At 41.6% G+C, this 20,349-nt stretch overlaps 1 protein-coding gene across 1 annotated transcript in view; it reads right to left on the bottom strand.

Annotated features, from left to right (window-relative positions):
• DST (dystonin) overlaps window positions 1-20,349 on the bottom strand; it is a 404,726-nt gene that overhangs the window by 230,816 nt on the left and 153,561 nt on the right. Inside the window, exon 8 of the mRNA XM_018560544.1 lies at window positions 19,955-20,047. Within this exon, the coding sequence (XP_018416046.1) occupies window positions 19,955-20,047 (93 nt within the window). The remainder of the gene's footprint in view (window positions 1-19,954; window positions 20,048-20,349) is intronic.

Here is a 20,349-nt window from a genome sequence, read left to right as displayed (position 1 = left end):
TATGGCTCCCAGACCCGAATGGCATTCGGGAACCGAACTTCCGAATTGCATTCGGGAGCTCCCGAATATCATTGGGGTTGGGAGCCTCAGCTTTAGTAATATACAGTATGTATATGGCTCCCAGACTCGAATGCCATTAGGGTCTGGGAGCCATATATTACTAAAGCTGAGGCTCTCAGACCCGAATGGTATTCAGGAGCTCTCGAATGCAATCCAGAAATTCGGATCCCGAATACCATTTGGGTCTAGAAGATTCAGCTTTAGTATTAATATCTGTATATGGTTTTCTGTGGTATTCACAACAAATATTCATAAACTCATCCGAAACTAATGAAAATTCAGATTGCGTCCGAATCCGAAACTCGAACCGAATTGAATTTCGGATCCGAATCCCGAAAAAACGAAATATCCGTACCAACCAAATTTTTTCGCAACTTACATGTCTGGTGACCAATGGTAAAAACCTTCGTTAAACTGGCCATTCACTGACAGATCCAAAAGTTCATATGAAAAATAATGCCATCAGAAGCTTGACAAATATCGTTTAACCAGTTGACATCCGTGGTGTTAAACCCCCTTCCCATCCAGGCCATTTTTCAGTATTCAGCGCTGCGGTACTTTGACTGACATTTATTCCGTCATGCAGCGCTGTACTGAAATGAATTTTATACCCTTTTTTTGGGAACAGATAGAGCTTTCTTTTGGTGGTATTTATTCACCACTGGGGTTTTTATTTTTTTACTATATTAAGGAAAAATCACCGAAATTTAAAAAAAAAAAACAGTTTCCCCTATATTAAATGATAAAACATTTATTATTACCCAATTTTTTGGTAAAATATAAAAGACGGGGTCACGTCGGGTAAAAAGACACCAAACATGTCAAGCCTTAAAATTGCGTGCGCGCGCGAAACCTCAAAAAACGATAATACCCAAAATTGGCCATAGGCGACGCTTTAAAAGCTGTTACCGCTCATCAGTTTAGTGTTATCAGTGATTGATGGCCCTAAAATGATTGCTCTCACTGCGACGTTCGCGGCGATATGTAACATGTGTAGCGCAATTGTAATTTTTGCGCGCTGGGGCACCGGACGTGTATTTACGTTTATAGGCGCGTAAACGTGGGGGTGGGGGAGTTAAACATTTTGGGGGGGTTTTTTCCCCTTTTTTTATATGTGACTTTTATTTTATTTTACTTTTTTATATGTTACTTTTATTTTTTTTTATTTATATTTATTTTTTTGCACTTTTTGTTATTGACAACACTGCACACTGACAGGTCCTCTCTAGGACCCCTAATATCACCTGTGGACCCCAAAAGAAGCTGATGAAGCAGAGATCTGCTTTATCAGCTTCTTCTCTCTGGCTATAGCAGCCAGATGACTGACAGGTGAATGCGGAAGTGATGTAATACACATCACTTCTGCATTCACAGCCCGGACGGAGATCAGCAAGGAGATCAGCATGCCGCGAACGAGCGCATATAGGCGATCGGCGGGCTATGGACCCGCTGATCGCCTATATGTGAAACACCCGGTACCGGGTGTTCGCATTGGACGGGTCTTTTCTGCCCGTGCGTGCCCGCCAATGCAGCAGTGCCGTCCGTCCGTTTTTCTACTACGGGCGGACGGCAAGAGGTTAAAATTTCATTTTATTGTAACATTGAATTTTGGAATAAATGGTGTTTCTCGAACGAAAACCACATTTAGGCCCCATTCACACTAGATCCATTGCATTGCAATCTGTTTTTCAATGGATGCTGATGCAAGGCCACCGGAAAATTAATGCATGTGAATAAAGGTGGCCGTACACTGTACAACCATCGCAAGACCTTAGTCTTGCGATGGTTGTAAAGTGATTAAAAAAACGTACGATCTGCCCATCTTGGACAGGCAGATCGTACTCTCGATCATCGCAAGCCCGCCCCCCTGAGGGGCGGGCTTCCGATGACCGCAATGCTGAACGGGCAGTGTGCGCGTGCGAGAATCGAGCAGTGTATGGAAGGCGTGCAACCATTTCTACTGTACGGTCGCACATCTTCCGTCGAACCAGCAGGCTAGAAAACCCGCCGGGAATCGTACGAGCACACAGCCCGTTTGAAGTCATCGTAAGCCCGCCCCTCATTGCAGTCATCGTAAGACCGCGGGGGGCGGGCTTGCGATGATCGCAAGTACGATCTGCCTGTCCAAGATGGGCAGATCGTACATTTTTTTTAAGTACTTTACAACCCTCGCAAGACAAAAGTCTTGTAAGGGTTGTAAAGTGTATGGCCACCTTTAGACTAGTTCACACACCAGTTCACACTATGCGATCTGTTCCATTGCAGTTGAATGAAACAAAAGCAAAGCATGCTCTATTTTTTTTCATTGCAATGTAACGTAACAGAACTAAAACTGATGTAATCACAGCGTAAAAGAACAGAAGTTAAAAAAAATACATAGATGTTTGTCCACTCAGGACATGCTAATTAAAATAAAGATTGGTAAATAAAGAGAAAAAATTAATTTAAAAAAAACGGATTTTGGTGTGAACATGCCCTTACTGCTAGAATTTCATTCAAGAAAAAAAAATCCCTAATTTTCTGTTCTTTTTAACACCAACAAATACAAAGGTAGTAAGAAGATTCCCCTTTACTTGTACTTTGTCTGACACACATTAGATCTCCCAAATAGAGACAGCAATAACAAAAAGTTGGCATACAGTGGGTTTCATTCCATCCTCAATCGATCTCAAAAATTTTGCCTGGAATTGGCCTTTATTAGATTTTCTAATGTTGGCAGGGTCAATGCAAAATTAAGGTCAGCAAAAGTTCAGATCTCCCAAACTGGGTGGGGAGACATAAGGACTGCATGACCTATCGCATCATAACCCCAATCACAAGAGCTTCATAACATCAGGGTATTGAACAGGAGAAGAAAGCAAACAGTTCTAGTGGAACCACTCCCCAACTCAGGTGCCCTTAGACACAGTGGGGTTGATTTACTAAAGACAAATAGGCTGTTCACTTTGCAAGGGAATTTGCAATTTGCAGGAGAATTTTCACCTTCGCTTAGTGAATAGGGGGGAACTCTGCTGATTTCCATCAGCTAATTATGTACAAGCATTAATAACGGGAATGCACCAAAATTTCGGCCGCCAAAACACAACGGCCAAAAATGGCACTTTTGGCAACAGCGCAGCATCCCACAGGGAGGAGAGCAACTGTCAGAGTAGGCCGAGGTAGAGGAGAACACACAGCGTTTTACAGGTGGCTGGGCTCTACTCCTGCACCGCCTCCATCAGCCACCCCTGACTGATCAGGATGGAGAGCGATGTGGGGGCGGAGACAGCCGTGAGCTGTCACAGCAACCTGAGCCGGAGGTGCGGGGGAGGGGTCAGCTGTCAAATGAGAACGAGCTCAACGCAGGGTCGCCCTCCTGTGACAGCTGATCCAGGATGGAGAGCGGTATAAAAACAGTCAGTGATCTCTGAGTGTTTTTTAAATAAATGGACATAGTATGAGTTACTATGCACCAGTTATGAATGAATAGGAAGTGAAGAAAACTGTACATTGTCATTCTCTGACAATATACAGCTTGTAGATACAGGGCTTCTATTGACTTGGAACATTATTCACATACACTACAAACAAATGTGTTTTGTTTGTTTTGTGTTTTTTATAGGGTTTTGAATTAAGAAATGAAATCCACAAAAAGTTGGGTTTTTTCTGTAATGAGAAAATTATATAGGTTTTTAATCACAGTAAAGTACTATGTGTCTTTTCTTTGAACCAGACTGATTACTGTAACTACCATTTAACTATGTAGGTCTACATGATGGTGTCACACTCCTCTGATAGATAGAGTAGGAAGAAGCAGATACACAAACTGCTGTAAGGAAATAATACTTCTTTCACATAGAATTTATTTTTATTTTTTCCTATCAGTACAGGTAGTTCTGTAGCGCTGCCAATTTATACAGAGCTCTGCACATTGTACATTAAAATCAGTCCCTGCACTCGAGGAGCTTACAATGTAAGGTCCCTATCTTGTATGCATTCATTCATGCACACACATATACTAGGGCCAATTTAGACAGGAAGGAAATAATCACAAGTACAGGGAGAGCATGATAATTTCATGCAGATAGCGTCCTGACTGGGATTCAGGGCTTGTTCACACCATCTCCAGACCAGATATAGACCGGAACTTTTTTTATGTAGACCAAAAATGCATACACAGTAATTGTACTGGTAAAAAATTAGGCTAGTTCACACTACTGTGTCCAATTCCACAGCTTTCAATTCAAAAAGAACAGCATGCTGAATTCTTTTCTGGTCTGGAATGCCAAAAAATGCAAGTAAATGCATGCAAATGCACCAGAACTCACTGGAACGTGCCTAAAAAACAAGCAAAACCAACTGAGACAAAAAAATGCACGAGAACGCATTAAAAATTTATATGGCCACTTTTGCAGAAACATGTCCAGATCTGGTCCGGAGTTGGTGTGAACAAGCCCTCAAACCAGAGACCCCCAGTGCTGCAAGGCAGACGTGCTAACCACTAAGCCACTGTGCTGCCCCAGATTATGCTGGTGAATGATCAACAAACCAGTGTCTATATAGCATTGGCACTATAGTGTATATAGTGTTGGGTGGAGTTGTTGTTTAAAAAAGCAGGCTATGTTTTCAAAACAAGACAATGAAGAAAACTTAAAAGAGAACTATGGAGTAAGTGCTTTTCCCCATAGTTCTCCAAATAAAGTTTTTTATTAAGTTACAAATATAGAAGACGTCTTCACATACATTTATACAAATACACAAGTGGTTGGGGTAAGTGCCAAGGGTACAAAACTGTAGAATACTTGTGACGGAGACAAGAGAAACAGGGGCAATGCCGCTCAGCTATTGAGACAACGGTAGTACAAAAGATGACAACTACAGGGGACTGTTGTATTGTGTGGACAGGCAGGACAGCGTTTACATATTACAAGTATAGGGTCCAAACACAGGACACTGGTGTAAAGCCTTCCTCTACTCCGATATCAGTGGAAATGTCTCCACCACTATTTGACATGACGTGTTCTCAGCAAATGAAGCTCCCGTCCCCTTTCACAAGGGTGCCGGTGGTGTCCCAGCATGTAGAGATAGGTAATGCACTCTAATTAAAAAGGTAGCCTATGATGTCCCCCTTCGGGGTATCCAAGCGTGTCAAACTGCTACACCCTGCTTAACAAACTGACAGGACAAGACAATGACGGAGGACAAAGGGATACATAGGGGAGATAGGTAGAGGGGGGGAGGGATGAGTGAGAAAGCTTTTCGGGCTACTTGAAGGTGCGACGCATGAAGGTCATTTATAGAACACAGAGTCGGCGAGAGGCTGGTGAGGGGTAGTACATATCAATCCAGGGGGACCAGGTTTTTTCAAATTTGCCCATATGGTCTTTGAGTTGAGCTGTTCTCTTTTTCCCCATAGTTCTCTTAAGGATCACTGGAGGACATAAACTAGCATCCTCCTGTGACCCAAAACTCAGTATATCGTGAGCTACAGCTCGCGATATACTGAGACCGCCGCAGCCAGGACATATCCCGACATTACAAGACAGTGAAGAAAACTTAAAAGAGAACTATGGGGTAAGTGCTTTTCCCCATAGTTCTCTTAAGGATCATGGGAGGACATAAACTAGCATCCTCCTGTGACCCAAAACTCAGTATATCGTGAGCTACAGCTCGCGATATACTGAGACCGCCGCAGCCAGGACATATCCCGACATTACAAGACAGTGAAGAAAACTTAAAAGAGAACTATGGGGTAAGTGCTTTTCCCCATAGTTCTCTTAAGGATCACGGGAGGACATAAAGTAGCATCCTCCCGTGACCCAAAGCTCAGTATATCGTGAGCTACAGCTCGCGATATACCGTGACAGTTTGACAGTTTCATTGTCACACGTCGGCTCGAACTATGAGGTTGAGTGATTTTCACTCATCTCCTAGTTCTCCTTTAAAGTGGAACTTTACCCATATCCAGGGCTTGACAAATGTTAGGGTGTCTCACGAGTCAGTCAAAAATGTCACCTTTTACTTCCTGAAAATTGGCACATGTGACTAGACATGTGACCATACACATCATCTCAGGGGAGGAAAATGCCTTTCCAGATGAGATTTCCCAGCAATGCTTTGCTGATGACAAGGCAATCCCAGTGTGCATTGCTTTGGCAAACTGAATTAATTTGCCCCTTTAAAGCAGGAAGTGAATGCTCTGAAAGTGTAAGTATTTCATACTCACAGCATTTTACACGTGACACGTCTATGTTATTATTAATCATCATACATAGAGGGATGCATTGCTAGAATTAGATTTTTGAGTGTAAAGGTCCGCTTTAAAATAAATAATTTAAATATAGCCACTAACAACATTCTCTGCAGTACACCATAGAGATAAAGATGGGCTGATGCAGCAGCCAGCAGGGACTATTATGAGCTCAACGTCTATAACTCTGGTTACATTAAATGTTTTCTGGAAGAAATGCTTCTCCTCCAGTTTATTTACATTGGAAACTATTTTCTGTATGCACATACTTCATCCGTCATTGTATATTTTGGGATAAGTTCTGCAATGTATAATGCCAAAGCAATTAATTTATGTAAGAAATAAATCAACAGGCCCTGAGTTCCCACCATGCATTTCCTGGCCGTTGTAATTGTTCTGATCTATAACAGTTATGAGGATGTAAATGTCTACGTCCAGTGGAGGAATTACTGTATTTCATACACAGTGAAGGTGAAGTCTTATTTTAGTCTCCCCATACAGTAGAAAGCATATGGTCTCTATTTAAAGCTGCCAATCTGTTAGTTATCTGACCAAACATATGTATAGCCCTTGTAGCAAGTAACCACATTTCAGGATGTACATGTATAGATTGGTAAGATGAAAAACTGAAGGTAGCTGACAGCTAAGTAGATTTTCAAGCAGTCTTTGGCTCGGTAAACATTACGTGCTCAAGATAAAATGTTATCCAGGTTTAATCGATCAAAATAATATGAGCCGGTGAAGCTGCATCAGCACTGGTATGGATGGTGATGTACAGTGTGAGGGATGGATTTAAATGTAGCGCTTTTCATGAACCCCAGTCCATCCCAATGTGAATATTGCAGCAAAAAGTATATTTAAATAAAATTATATTGTTTCCCTTTATAGACCAGTACCCAATCTGCAGACAGCTCAAACTAATATTGGCTGTACAAGGGGATAGGCACAGTATGGCATCCATTTCAAGTTTCTACAAGCTTAAATTCTCAACAGTACAACTGCATTGAGGTAAATTTGAACTGATGAGGAAGTCTTTTATTTCTAATTAGATATCCTTTTTAGAAAAGCAAATAAACACTTTAATAACTAATACATAAAGACATGCTATGTATGTGTAAGCAAACCTCTTCATTCAGTCAATAAAGACTAGTTATTTAAATTGAGATGGCTTACTACAAATATAGTCTACTCTTATTGTTCTTTTCATCATGTATGTTATACATATTCTGTTACACACTGTGCAATCTCTAAAAGACTTAACTCTGTTGGCTAAATGGTCGACCGTATGTGCATTTATCAAAGTTTTAATCCTAGCATCTTGCAGATTCCTGTATACATTCCTTATCCTCAAGGTACAAAACGGTAGCACTTTGCTACTGGCTTGAAAAATGCTGGTAACACAGAGCCTGCTGGAGCTGCTTCTACATGTTAATACTCCAAGATGATGTCTAATTAGAACTTTAAGATCCAAAGTAAACAATAATAAAAGAAGTGAACCAATACACAGAAGTAGCAAATAAAGAATACATACTATATTTAAAAACAAATTATTTACTGAACCATTTGGGGGTTACTGACTTCTCTTTTGGGTCACATAAGTACATTTACTAATGTACTCTTGTGACCCAAAGTCAGCATACAGTGCTATCAGTGCAGAGCTGTGCTGCAGCTGGGAAATATCCCGACAATATTCATTGGGATCCACTCCGCTGCCTGATTGACAGCTGGCTTTGCCTCTCTAGACCCAGAGCCAGCTGTACCCACCCCTCCCCTGTCTGTTACTCAAATGAGTGCTGGAGGAGCAGAGAGGGGAGGAAGGAATCCCTGCGGGGAGTGATGACTGACTGAGTGATCAGTGGTTTATGATTGCTCAGTTCTCAAGCTAGAGAAACGGCATGTGATAGCTGCAGTGTCACACACCGGCTCAAACTATTAGGAAGTGTGTATTTTACTCTCCCAATAGTTCTCCTTTAATGAGGTTGATTTACTAAAGGAGTAGAGAATGTTTACTTTGGTTAATGAGGGCCATGTGACTGGTGCCACCTTTGAAGGTGCAGAATAACTAAGCTGCAACAGGCACTTTTCCTAATAGGGGCTGCTCCCTTGCTGATCAAAACACTGTAGAGCCCCCTCACTAGCAAGGGTGCAACAACAAGGCAACATCTTGCTGGTTTTGGCCAACAAGGCAGCAACACCGTAGCAGAAAGTAAGTGGTCTCTTAGCAACACTGTTTAGGGCAACATCAGACTAGTGATGACTAGACTAGACGACAACTCTCCAGAGAAATTATTGCTAATGTGACATGGTCCTAAATTAGGTGAACCTGTGTTCATTTCAATTGTCACTCCTATTATTAGTAAGCACATTCTAGATTTTTAATTTCTCATACACATAATTGAATATTCATGAACAGAGCCTTACTTTGTGCACTAAACTAAGTGAACATTTACTTTTTAAACTGAACTAGAGCTGCAGCTAACGAATATTTTCAAAATCGATTAGTTAGCCGATTATTAAGTTCGATTAATCGGTTAATCGGATAAACTATAAAATAAAGTTTAAAAAATGGCTCCAGTGAAGGACTACTAGTTTGTATTGAGGTTGTAGTCCATCACAGGAGCAAGCTTGGACCGGTGGAAGTAAAAAAGAAAAAAAAAGATAGTGTGGTGTGCAATATAGTGGAAGTGAATGCAAGAATGGCAGAGCAAGAATGACACTGGAAGCAGGGGCGTATCTGCCGCAAGGCAAACAAGGCATTTGCCTTGGGCGACAGATTCCTAGTTAGCCGATTAATCGATTATTGAAAAAGTTGACAACTTTTTCAATAATCAATTATGTCGATTAGTTGTTGCAGCCCTAGTATCATTACATGCGGTGTGCAGGCGTTTAAATGGAGCTGCTGTCACCTGATCATTAACTAGAATAGGTGACAGCTGCCACTTGTAAACACCAGATTAGGGATTTCTGTTGCAGTAAAACGCAAGTTTCTGATGCAGGAATCCCTAATCACACCTTAACATACAGATATGAATAGGGCCTTATTGTGTGTATATTGGTGTCTGTAGTACCACACCGGATACAGTTACATTTTATTTTAAAGTATGAAATTTGGCAAGTGGCCCTCATGAGAGAAGAAAATTTGTCGAGTGGCCCCAGAGATGGAAGAGGCGGGGGGTGAAGATGGCAGAGACACCGACAGTGGAGGTGGGAGGCGTAGCCGGAGCTCCAGTCGGGCTGCGAAGATGACAAGGAGGCCGTGTTCCAAAGAGGTCAGGCCGTGCAAGGTAAGAGGACTGTGCTGGCAGAGCCCAGCATAGATTCTGCACAGCCCACCAAAGAGTCTCAGGTGTGCTGTGCAATACCTTTTGGTTGGCTCTGCAGGATCCGTAGGGGGCTTTGCAGGATCTGTGGTGGGCTTTGCAGAATCCATAGGGGGCTCTGCTGCCTGCAAAGCCCACCACAAACCCTGCAGAGCCCACCTGAGACCACAGCCAGATGGGGTACATTTAGTGTGGGGTGGGGGGGGCGCCGAGTTTTATTTTGCATAGGGCTGCCCCAAACCAGTATACACCACTGACTGGAAGGCATCATCCAGACACAAAGGACACCGTGCAGAAGTCTTGTATTACTTTGTAGGGGTAATACATGCACAATGAATCAATATCTAAAGTCTAAAGCCAGCTTGAAAACATTTGCTCAAATGAAAGCCCAAGAAACAGTAACTTCAGGGTAACTGGTCTGGCCAGCTCAGATTTTCCTATGCATGGCTAAATGACAGCTTTTCTATCTATGGAATTGATAGTCTTCACAATTTGCCATGTGACAATATAACTTTGTATCTATGTATATCCCAACAGCACACACTCAGCACCTGCACTGCAGTTCTCTCCGCAATGCCTATTACAACCTTGACCTTGTTCTAGGAACGCACATGCTACAAGAAATTGTATCCACATTCATCTTGACCTCCACTGACTGTGACCAGTTACCATGTATCAGTTTCAGAACAGTGCTGTCAATGGCCACAATCTCCAGGGACAGATCCAAATTTTTAACACTTACTACTGACATTTTTGTTCTGGAAATATCCCTGGCTTTCAAAACTGCAGAACTGCACCAAAGTTTTCTTTTCTAATAATGTAAATATTTGTTGCACAACAATTTAAAAGAAAAAGGGACAAAAAATGCCATTTCAAATGTATAAATATGTCAAAACCATGCATATAGTCTATTCGGTCCCTTGCGAATAGTCATATCAAGCTGGGCACATTATAGTTAGCAAGAATCAATTTCAGGGGCCATCTGATGTATGCTATCAAGGACAACCCTTTCAACGGCATTATATGTGCTTACATTTTATGACTTATATATAAGTAAAGCGACATGGTCCTGGATGTTTGCCTGTGCCAATGAGCTGCCCAGCTTTATAACCGCCCCTTTTAACCAATAAAAAGGGTGGTTAAATAATAGTAAAGTTGAACTCAGTTATGGGCAAAACAGATATTTAAGAGTGGAGTGCTTACACTAAATGGAATGTGGAGTACCTGTTTAGGGGCCTAAAACAGATGATTGTGTTAATAACACATGAATATACGTATGTCTGGAATTATTAAAGTAACCACCTGTTATTTTTTATATACAATAAAAAGGAACAAGAAAGTGCACGTAACTAAGCTTAAAATCTAGCAAAATTTCTGGGTGTGGAAGGTGGGCTTTTCAGTAGTTTACAACACCTGCCTTCAGATATCAAAAAACAATTAGTAAGAACAGTACCGGAATACTGAAGTTCATACATACTTATACACAAAAACATCCTTATTCAGAAGAGTTCTTAACCCCCAAGTGCCACTTTTTAGGAGCAGAAACCTATGGCAGGCCATCACTATCCATCTTGTCCTGGTCTTAATTCATTAGAATGAACTCTGATTAGTTGCTATGAGTTGCTGAACTTAAGTATTAGCAATTTAGGATCAGAATCAAGACCAAAATGTATTATGGTAACATAAACATTTTACCTCTATAGCTATGGAGAGATGTGGGATGGAAATGTGGTGTACTTTAATGCATTTACATAACTTGGACACAGACAGAATTATATCACTTGTCTAAAATGTATGTCATTTGTCTAAAAAGAATGTGTTCAATCCACACGTAGGCATGCACTGTTCATAGTACAGTAAAACAAGAAATACAATACAGTAAGAGTAGACAGAGAGATCTCAGCTGCACTTTAAATCACCTGGTACCCCATACTTTGAACACCACCCTCTGGCTGGTGCTTTGAATGGTCACAGGAATAAAACTATGCGCTTGGCTTGGAGACAGCACCTAAATTCCTGTCTACAAATCTGTTAAAAAGAGAGTGATTCCCCTGTGTCCAAAATAATTGATCAAGAAGTAACAAGAACAAGCCTTGGAGCATGCCCAATAGGATCTTCATGAGCAAATGTTTTCTTGGGAGACAGGTGCAAAAAAATGCAGGCAAGCTGTCAGTAAATTCTGGCAGACTCAGCACATTAAAACATGTAGCAAAGTTCCTGAACCTGACCAAGAAATTCAGAAAATTCAGAATTTGCAAATGGTGATCTAAATACTTAATAACTTGGCTATGGAACCAGAAATAAAAAGAAAACATATATTAAAAAAGATATTCAGCTTTACTGTAGAGCAAAATAAAATATATTCAAGAGGTCATGTGCCTGGAACCACCTCTATTGGTTGATTACCCCAATGATATATCTATATGCATTCATTCCTCTTAGAAGCACAATAATACTGTACAGAGCAACAATCAGATTTCAGTTCATTGAATTGAGGCCTGGAAAACATAAAATCATTTGGTTGCTAGGGCTTGCTGCAATGCATTCATTTGCCTCAATAAGCTCCAGAACTATAATTTCTTCTCACATATTGGTGGGAATGTATCAATACTGTAGCAGACAGAATCAGGAGCAGTTGCCCATGGCAACCACTCAGCATCTCTTGAGACAGAGAAGCTGATTGGTTGCAGTGCAAATCGGCTCAAGATTTTGTATGCTCCAGTTTTGATAAATTCCACCCATTCAGTTTAAAGAAAAGGTGCACTTTAAAACCAGCTGAGCTCCATTATTGTATTCATGAACACCAAGCAAGTTTGCAGATATCACCTTTCACAATTTTCCATCATTTTTTGTCCACTGAGATCTGTACTGGGTATATCAAGGGTACTACCAGCTGAAAAATTCTTCTATTTTTTTATAAAGTCATCTGCAGAAATTGGCTGCCTGTATACATTTAATTGCATCGTTAGCATTTCTTTAGACATGTTAGGCTAGCTCATGACCAAGCCAAGGGAAATGACTACACTGGAGGGAACACCAAGCCCATACCAGCACCAGTGAGCTAAAAAAAACACATCAATAGATGGAGCAACATAATCACTCAATGAAGGAGAAACAGACCAACAAGAATATATGGTCATTGACAAAAACACAGGGAATGTTCCCATGATCAAAAACTGACTACTAGAGGGATTTGGACACAACCAGATCCACAAGAAATAACAGCCAGTCTATGGGTGAAAAAAGATCCAAGCCTTACATTTCTGACACCTGGAACCAGGGAAAGAAGGCTCCCAGAAAGAGTAAATGTTTCTGGACAGACACCTAATCTCACTAGGAGATATACAAGGTAGACATAACCAGTCCAATATGGACTGGCACAACTCCAATGTAAAAATCCACAGGGATAAACAAGAGACCTTTGAAATTAAAGACAACCCCAAGAGTAACAACCCAAAAGTCAGCTGGACTGAATAAGCAAATGTAGAGGGCAAAGAGGTACCCGTACAAAGGTAGACAGAAAAAAAAAAAAACTACCACCCCAAGACTGATGTACCAGAGGGCAGGAGGATGGGCAAGATCCATGCACACTGGTAGTGTTGGTGGGGCCTTACTGGGAACACCTGCAGGATCCGCCAATTTATTTCAAAATTGGCCATATGACCAGTCCTGATTCAACGGAAAGTTCACAGTTGTGGAGCATGGAGAAGGAACTTTAGCCAGCTAAGAACATTCATCCAATTAACAGAACCAAGGAAGGGATTGTGACAGGTTTCCTCAAGCCACAGTAGGAGGACCTAAATCAAGAGAATCAGGTCCCACAAAGGCCTCAGGGTATACACTATCACCAACAGGTATTACTTGCAGCAGGATTCCAGCACAAATTGTCTGGTGACAATCCAGGGAAACACATGGCCCTCGAATGACAGTTTCTCTCTGCCATGCAGGAGATGTGGTGCAGACCTCTCTCTCCTGAATGGAGACTACAGGTTGAATAAAGCTGCTGTAAGATAATGCAGTGTCTCTACGGTAAACTGTGCCGTTGATAATAGCACTGTCAACCTCATCCAGCAAAGAGATCAGGTAACTTACCCTGTTAAAGAAAGGATTTCTTTAACAGGGTAAGGTGTAGGTCTTATAGCTCCAAAGTGATGTCCAAGTCAAGAGGCTTACTCACAGTGGGATGCCTCAGAGAATGGGCACTAGCTGCTCTGGGGAACCAGACTTAATTCCAAGGTTTGAGGACACCCCTAGAAAAATTGTCTGCCCAGAGTGGGGTAAAGTGGCCATCCCATTAACCCCAAGTGATGTTTACATTCGCAACCTCTGGCCCCACAGTCCCCACAGGGACTGTCTAAATGTCTGACCTCCACACCAGGCTCCCAGATACCAATGAAGAGGCTGAAGAAGTCTGAGAGTCAACTAGAGAAGGAGAGAAAGATGTATTGAGAGTAATCCCCCCTAAAGGGGAAGGATGGGAAATTTTACTCACATTTAAGAAAAAGGTTCACTGACCCACAGAATGTAGACTTCATTAGCGAGGATTTGAGCTGAACAGCCTTGTCTATTGGTGACTGATGGTCAACACTAGACACCTGTGAAGCCCCATCCAGTCAATGTTTGCAGGATTCTGGCTGCAAGAGTTCAGAAAGCTGACCCTCTTCAAGCATGGCTGCCTAAACATTCCAAAATGGGAATGCAAAGAAAAAGCACTAGGGTGGAAATAAGATCTAGTGCTTAGAACAATAACAGGTGCCCTTGAAGAAGGAGCGCAGTAGAAACTGGTCCAGCTGATGATCTCTCTAGGAAGGAGGAATACGGAGGGGTGCTCAGTACCATGGGGGCCTACATTATCCAAGCATAAAAAAAAATGTTCCCGGTACTCGCCCATACCGAGTACCAATAATGGTGCCGTGTTCCCTGAATATCAGGAAGACAGGAAGCGGGTCATGATTGCCTGGGAAGTAGGTGTTCTACCGAAAGAACACTGGCTTCACTTGCCGCGGCTGCCTGGCTTCCTGACCAATCAGAAAGCCGAGTGGCTTTACATGACCTGCCTCTCTGCTTCCTCAGTGGCTAGGAAGCTGGCTTCACTGGTTGCTAGGCAGCCTGGCTTATTGACCAATCAGAATGCCGGGAGGGGGCTCATTAAGTGCTGCCTGGCTTCCTGATTGGTTAAGAAGCCAGGCTGCCTTGCAACAAGTAAAGCCGGGTTCCTAGCCAGTCACAAAGCTGGGAGGCAGGTCATAACCCATTTCCCGGCTTCCTGATTGGAATGGAAGCCGGCTCCATGCTCTCTTGGCACTGCCGGTTAGAGCGAGATCTCCCTTCGACCGGAAGTTCCAGTATCAGAGGTAAGTATCAGAACATTTGGGTGAGTACGAGTACAGACCATGGATATGTAAATCCCTTCTCAAAGGGAAATGTTCTGGCATACTACAAGATGGGGCCCAGTACCCATCAGGTTGTTTCCAATCCACAAAGAGAAATGCCTCAAAAAGCGGGTGTAGCACAAAGGTCTTTACAGATGTAGGCGCTCACATCAGCAGTCACATTCACCAGGTGCAGGGTAATATGAACTGCATCAATAAGATTTGATACAACACCCTAAATATCCAAGTCAAAGCAGGAGACTGTGGAGACCCAAAAACAGCTTCTGTTGATACAGACTGTTGAATCTGAATCAGAGATGATAACAGAGATTGCAGGTCCAAAATTATTTACAGGCTTAGAGACATACACTGCAGGGGAAAACACTTCACAGATAACACAGTACACAAAAGTCTGGAAAGTGCCACAATGCAGAGCCCAGTGCCCGAGGGTAACATTTCAGGCTTGCCTCGTAACATCCACAGCCCTACTCAAAGAATGGGTGTTCAGAGACAGGGTCACACCTGAGGCTGTACCACGGCTAACCTAACCCGTTGCACATAGGTCTGGAAAGTGCCACATTGCAGAGCCCAGAGCCCAAAGGTCACATTCAAGGCTAGCAACGTAATTATCTAGTGTGGTGGGGTCTGGGTAAAGACTTATTGCTGGGGAAATGCTGATCCAGATAGATGCATATAGAGACCAGCTCAAACAGCTTGTAGAGGACTCTTGACTGAAGAAAAAAGAGGTGATTTTGTTTAAAGAAAAATAGCTAGCAAAAAAGTTAAGGCAGCAGAGTAGGGAAAAAGACATCCATTCTCCTGGACATTAGCAAAAAACTGAGCCATTCTGTGTAGAGAGCAGTTTTACTGGGGCTAGCTTAAAACCTTTCTGTTTGCCAGTGTCCACTCCTCCTGAATGTGGCAGTGTTTCTGCATTCCCATATCCCTCAATGGATGATGGGGAAATAAGCTCTAATATATCCATGTTTCTTATTGCAATGCCAGGATATGGAACTACTGCTGTAATCTGACACCATTTCTGGGCATAGGTAATTGTGTTTTTATACTGGGTCCATATGAGCGTAGGCAGCTGATGCCAAAGAGCGTGCACAATCTCGCAGGACCAAACCCAGCTACAGAGTATGATCTCATCACAAAGACATGCTGCACTTATTGTATGAAACTCACAATACCCTTAGTATTATGGCTTTGTTTGAATGGGCGTGTTATTTGCTACATATTATTTTATGCATGTACCTGATAAATTTCATTTTTCTTCAGGTATTCAGAGAACAAACTTTGCACTATGGGGAGATAGAGGCTAGGGACAGCTCTTTAACAAGGTGAGAATAACAAAATCAAATAAACTCTCACATTTCACTGTAACCAAAAGGAAGATTAAGATTAAGCTCATGAGTATGTGTTTTTGGAGCCAGCTATCCTAGGTGGACACCTACTTTATAAAGTATTCTAAAAGGCGGGCAACACAGCTAGTCTTGGATGTAGATTAAACTAAAATGTGTTTTTAATCATTATTAATAAAGTGACAGTAATCTCAAGAGTAAAATCTTAAAAATGCATTCAAGTACATTGACTATTAACCAATATGTAGCTTATTGATGTATCACTCAACTGCAGAACCTCAAATCATCTCTGACTTGGTGCTGACACTGTCCTTCCTTCTGGAGGGTGGCTACTTTTGTTCCTCATGGTCCCTATGTGTGTTATAATGTAACCACCGCTCCAAGCTCGCTCCCGTGATGGACTACAGTTCACTGATGTGGATTGAGATTGTAGTCCATCACAGGAGTGATCTTGGAAGGAAAGGACAGTGTCAGCAACAATTCAGAGATTATTTGAGGATCTACAGCCCATTGATGCACAAATAAGATACATTTTTGTTAATAGTTAGGGTACTTAAATGCATTTTAGGATTTTACTCCTGAGTTTAGTGTCACTTTAATGAACCAAAGCCACATTTGTAAAGCTGTGGTCAGCCACAACTCTTGTAATTAGCCCTGCAACTAGAAAAGTCTCTAAGATATGCTCAAAACTTAACGTATCAGAGGATGAAGTAAAAACAGAAAGCAATAGCATATGAGGTGACGTACTAAAGCAACCTAGAACAAAAATATTACAAACAGGATGTTGAATGACCATTGGCATCATACTATAACTATGCAACCAAACCTATGCACATAAACGTTAAACTTTTTTTAACCAGGGTTAGTATAAATAGATATAGTCGGGACTATGAAACTATTCATCAAACATTACTTTGTAAAATACATTTATAATACTATTAGCGCCTAACACCCAACCTTCACTCTACTGCAGAGCTAAAAGCAGTGCTAGACTCTACAGCGTTTCCAACTGTGTCACATTTCTGCATCCCCCCCTTGGCCACTAGATGACTTGTGTGTCCCTGCACTGAGGGAAGTGGGGAGTTGCCACAGCAGGCAACAGGGTGACACATGCATCTAACACAACCAGAAGTATAGGATGCTGAACATTCTAGCAGCACAGACTGCAGTCTTCCCTCTGCAATAGAGAGAAGACTGGAGTCACTGGTGAGTATTATAAATATATTGTTTTTTAATTATACCTTTCATAGTCATGACAGTATCTTTTGAAGCCTTTGGAGCTAATGTGCTATTATTTTTTTTACTATTATCATGCACTGGCACAGTGTAGTTGACATTTTTTTTGCTCTGTTCTTTAACTGAAACATTCAGAGGAAGACAATTTACGACAAAGTACAGCGGTGTTCAGACAAAAAATGTTTCATTTGCTGATTGCTGTCTAATGACACCTGGTAATTAATGTTTTTAGCTTCCAGTCTTTTCCCTGTGATCATGATGGCTGGTACCAATCTACTCAGAGATACTGTAGAGTGGATGTGGTTCTGGTTATGAACACTCATTCACATTTATTTTTGCAATCTGCCCTTTTGGTTCTTTGCACGTGCACATGTACATTAGTAGAAATGACAAGAGTAGATCTGAATCCTGGTGCACAAGGCTCACCCCACTAGTGCATAAATGATATAATGATGCACTTTATTTCTAATCCTTTGAATTCAGCTTTCCACCTGTTTGTAAAAAGAAAGAAGCAGCTGACAGTTCCATCTAGTGGTCCTTAGAGCAACTGCAGCGCAAGCAATTACTGGACTTAATACCTGCATGGCAGGCTGGTAAACTGAGTGATATTCCAGCTGTAGTAATTGCTTAGGATAAAAAAAAATCATAAAAATGCATGCTATACTGAAAGATCATTATAATATATTATACCCAAACCCACCTTTGCCTTCGCAGGTCCCAACTGAATAAATCTTATTAGAGACACACATTAATGGACCATGGATGAAACCTGGACCACATGATTCTGGGAAATTCCCAGTTCCAAAGAAGTACATCAATAAATGAACATGAGTTAAGCCCCATGTATTCTGAAAACCAGATCTTGCAAAAAAGAAAATAATTAAGTCTAATAAAGGAGATTATCCTCTGAACAGGCACCTTGCACTGTCACATCTGGGTGGGGCAGAGTCCATAGCAATGTGTAAGCTTCAACTCTTGGCGCTGACTCTCTTTGCTTATGGTGGCCTGAATGCAATCTAAAGCTGCTGGATGGCCTGGTAAACCTGTTGCTTTCCTTTACATGAGCAAATCACAGTTTTTGCAAATCACATGTTGTGCAGTGTGGAATCAAGTGATATCACACACTGTAGTATCTAGCAATACCTAATGGAATGACGCCTAATATATGTAACTGCTTTTGATTGCATGCAGAGTATTTAAAATGCATTGTAAACAGCAATGAGGATGTACAGTAATTCAAAACTGATAATAAGTTTTAACTTGAAGTCAAATACTGTAACTTTGTACATAGCACTTTACTAACAAACTATGTCTAAAACTTACAAAGGATATGGTACCTAAACCTGTCAATTCAATTTGGATTTATACTTGATGTGTCTTACAACACGTTATACACAACAGCAGCAAATATGAAGCCGACATACTGTATATAGCTTACAGTAGCTACCACAACCATACTGAATATTGAAGACAAAATGTAGCCGGCGGAAGCCACTGTCACTGTCAAATATAGCTCCACTACTTTTATGCCAAAATATGGACCCTGCTGAGCTACAACTCAGACTTCTGTCCATCTATCCATACTGTCAGCACAGGACTTTATCACACAGGAAGGAAGCCAGCAGCAGCTTTTGGAACTGAGATATATGTCACCATTTAAACAACCAAGATGTATAAATTATATAGCCAAAACAAAGAGACAGAAAAATGTAATCTCCATTACAGGCTGGACCTGAAATGTTACATCTGCGTATCAAGGATACTTCTTTCAGACACGTCAATGTCTAGAGTTTTTATACAACGGCCAGGTTGCAACAAACAAAATACTATGATCTTCTCCTTAAAGGAGAATTATGGGGTGAATGAAAAACACTCATCCCCTAATTCAAGCCGACCTGTGACAAAGAAGCTGTCACAGGTCGGCTCTATTGATCGGGAAGTCAGCAAACACATACTGCCGATCGCTGACTTCCCGATCCTCCTCCTGCAGAGAGCGGTGACTGTCAGTCATGGCTCCCTGCAAGGATTCCCCCACTCTCCTCTGTTTCTTTAGCGCTGACTAGAGGAACAAACGGGGAAGGGGGCAGGCACAGCTGCCTCTGGCTCTAAAGAGGCAGAGCCAGCTGTCAATCAGCCAGCGGGGTGGATCTCAACAGCATTGTCGGGAACCAGCCTGGCTGTGGCACGGCTCTGCACTGGAGGACATTAGTATATATCCTCCCGGTACCCTAAAGAGAACTATGGGCAAAAAAGGTTGCCCCATAGTTCTCCTCTAAATAGCCTTGTCATCATGACCACTATTGTTTAAGAAATGGTAGCATACATCTGTAAATATCAGCAAGAGAAGATGTAAAATATAATTCACCACCTTACCTGAAAGTGCAGAATGATGGTCCATATTAATCCCAAAGTCAATTTGGGATTCCCATCTGTTATATCATCATTTCTAATATTAACTAGTTTCACCTGTAATCAGAGGTAACAGTAATGTATTATCTATGAGATTTACGGTGCATACATAAAACATACTGTACAATTATACCATATTTGTAACATTTAAAAAAAAGATTACATAATTTAAGAGGCACGTTTTGCTTCTAAACTGACTACACGCCATGACCCCAATTTATTTCCAGGCCTAGTAGTTTCTATAAAACACACACACACAGCCTGTAGCACTAGGGCCACACGCAGCCCTTTGGTCCTTGCAGCTCTCAGGCTTCAGTAAACAGTGATTGTTTTGCCTAAATGCCTACTCTGGGTCAGTG

This window comes from Nanorana parkeri, unplaced genomic scaffold, assembly GCF_000935625.1.
Source record: "Nanorana parkeri isolate BGI_ZX_2015 unplaced genomic scaffold, ASM93562v1 scaffold464, whole genome shotgun sequence".
NCBI classification, from domain to species: Eukaryota; Metazoa; Chordata; class Amphibia; order Anura; family Dicroglossidae; genus Nanorana; species Nanorana parkeri.
Note: the sequence above shows the minus strand (reverse complement) of the source record. Positions and strands in the feature narration are given on the sequence as shown.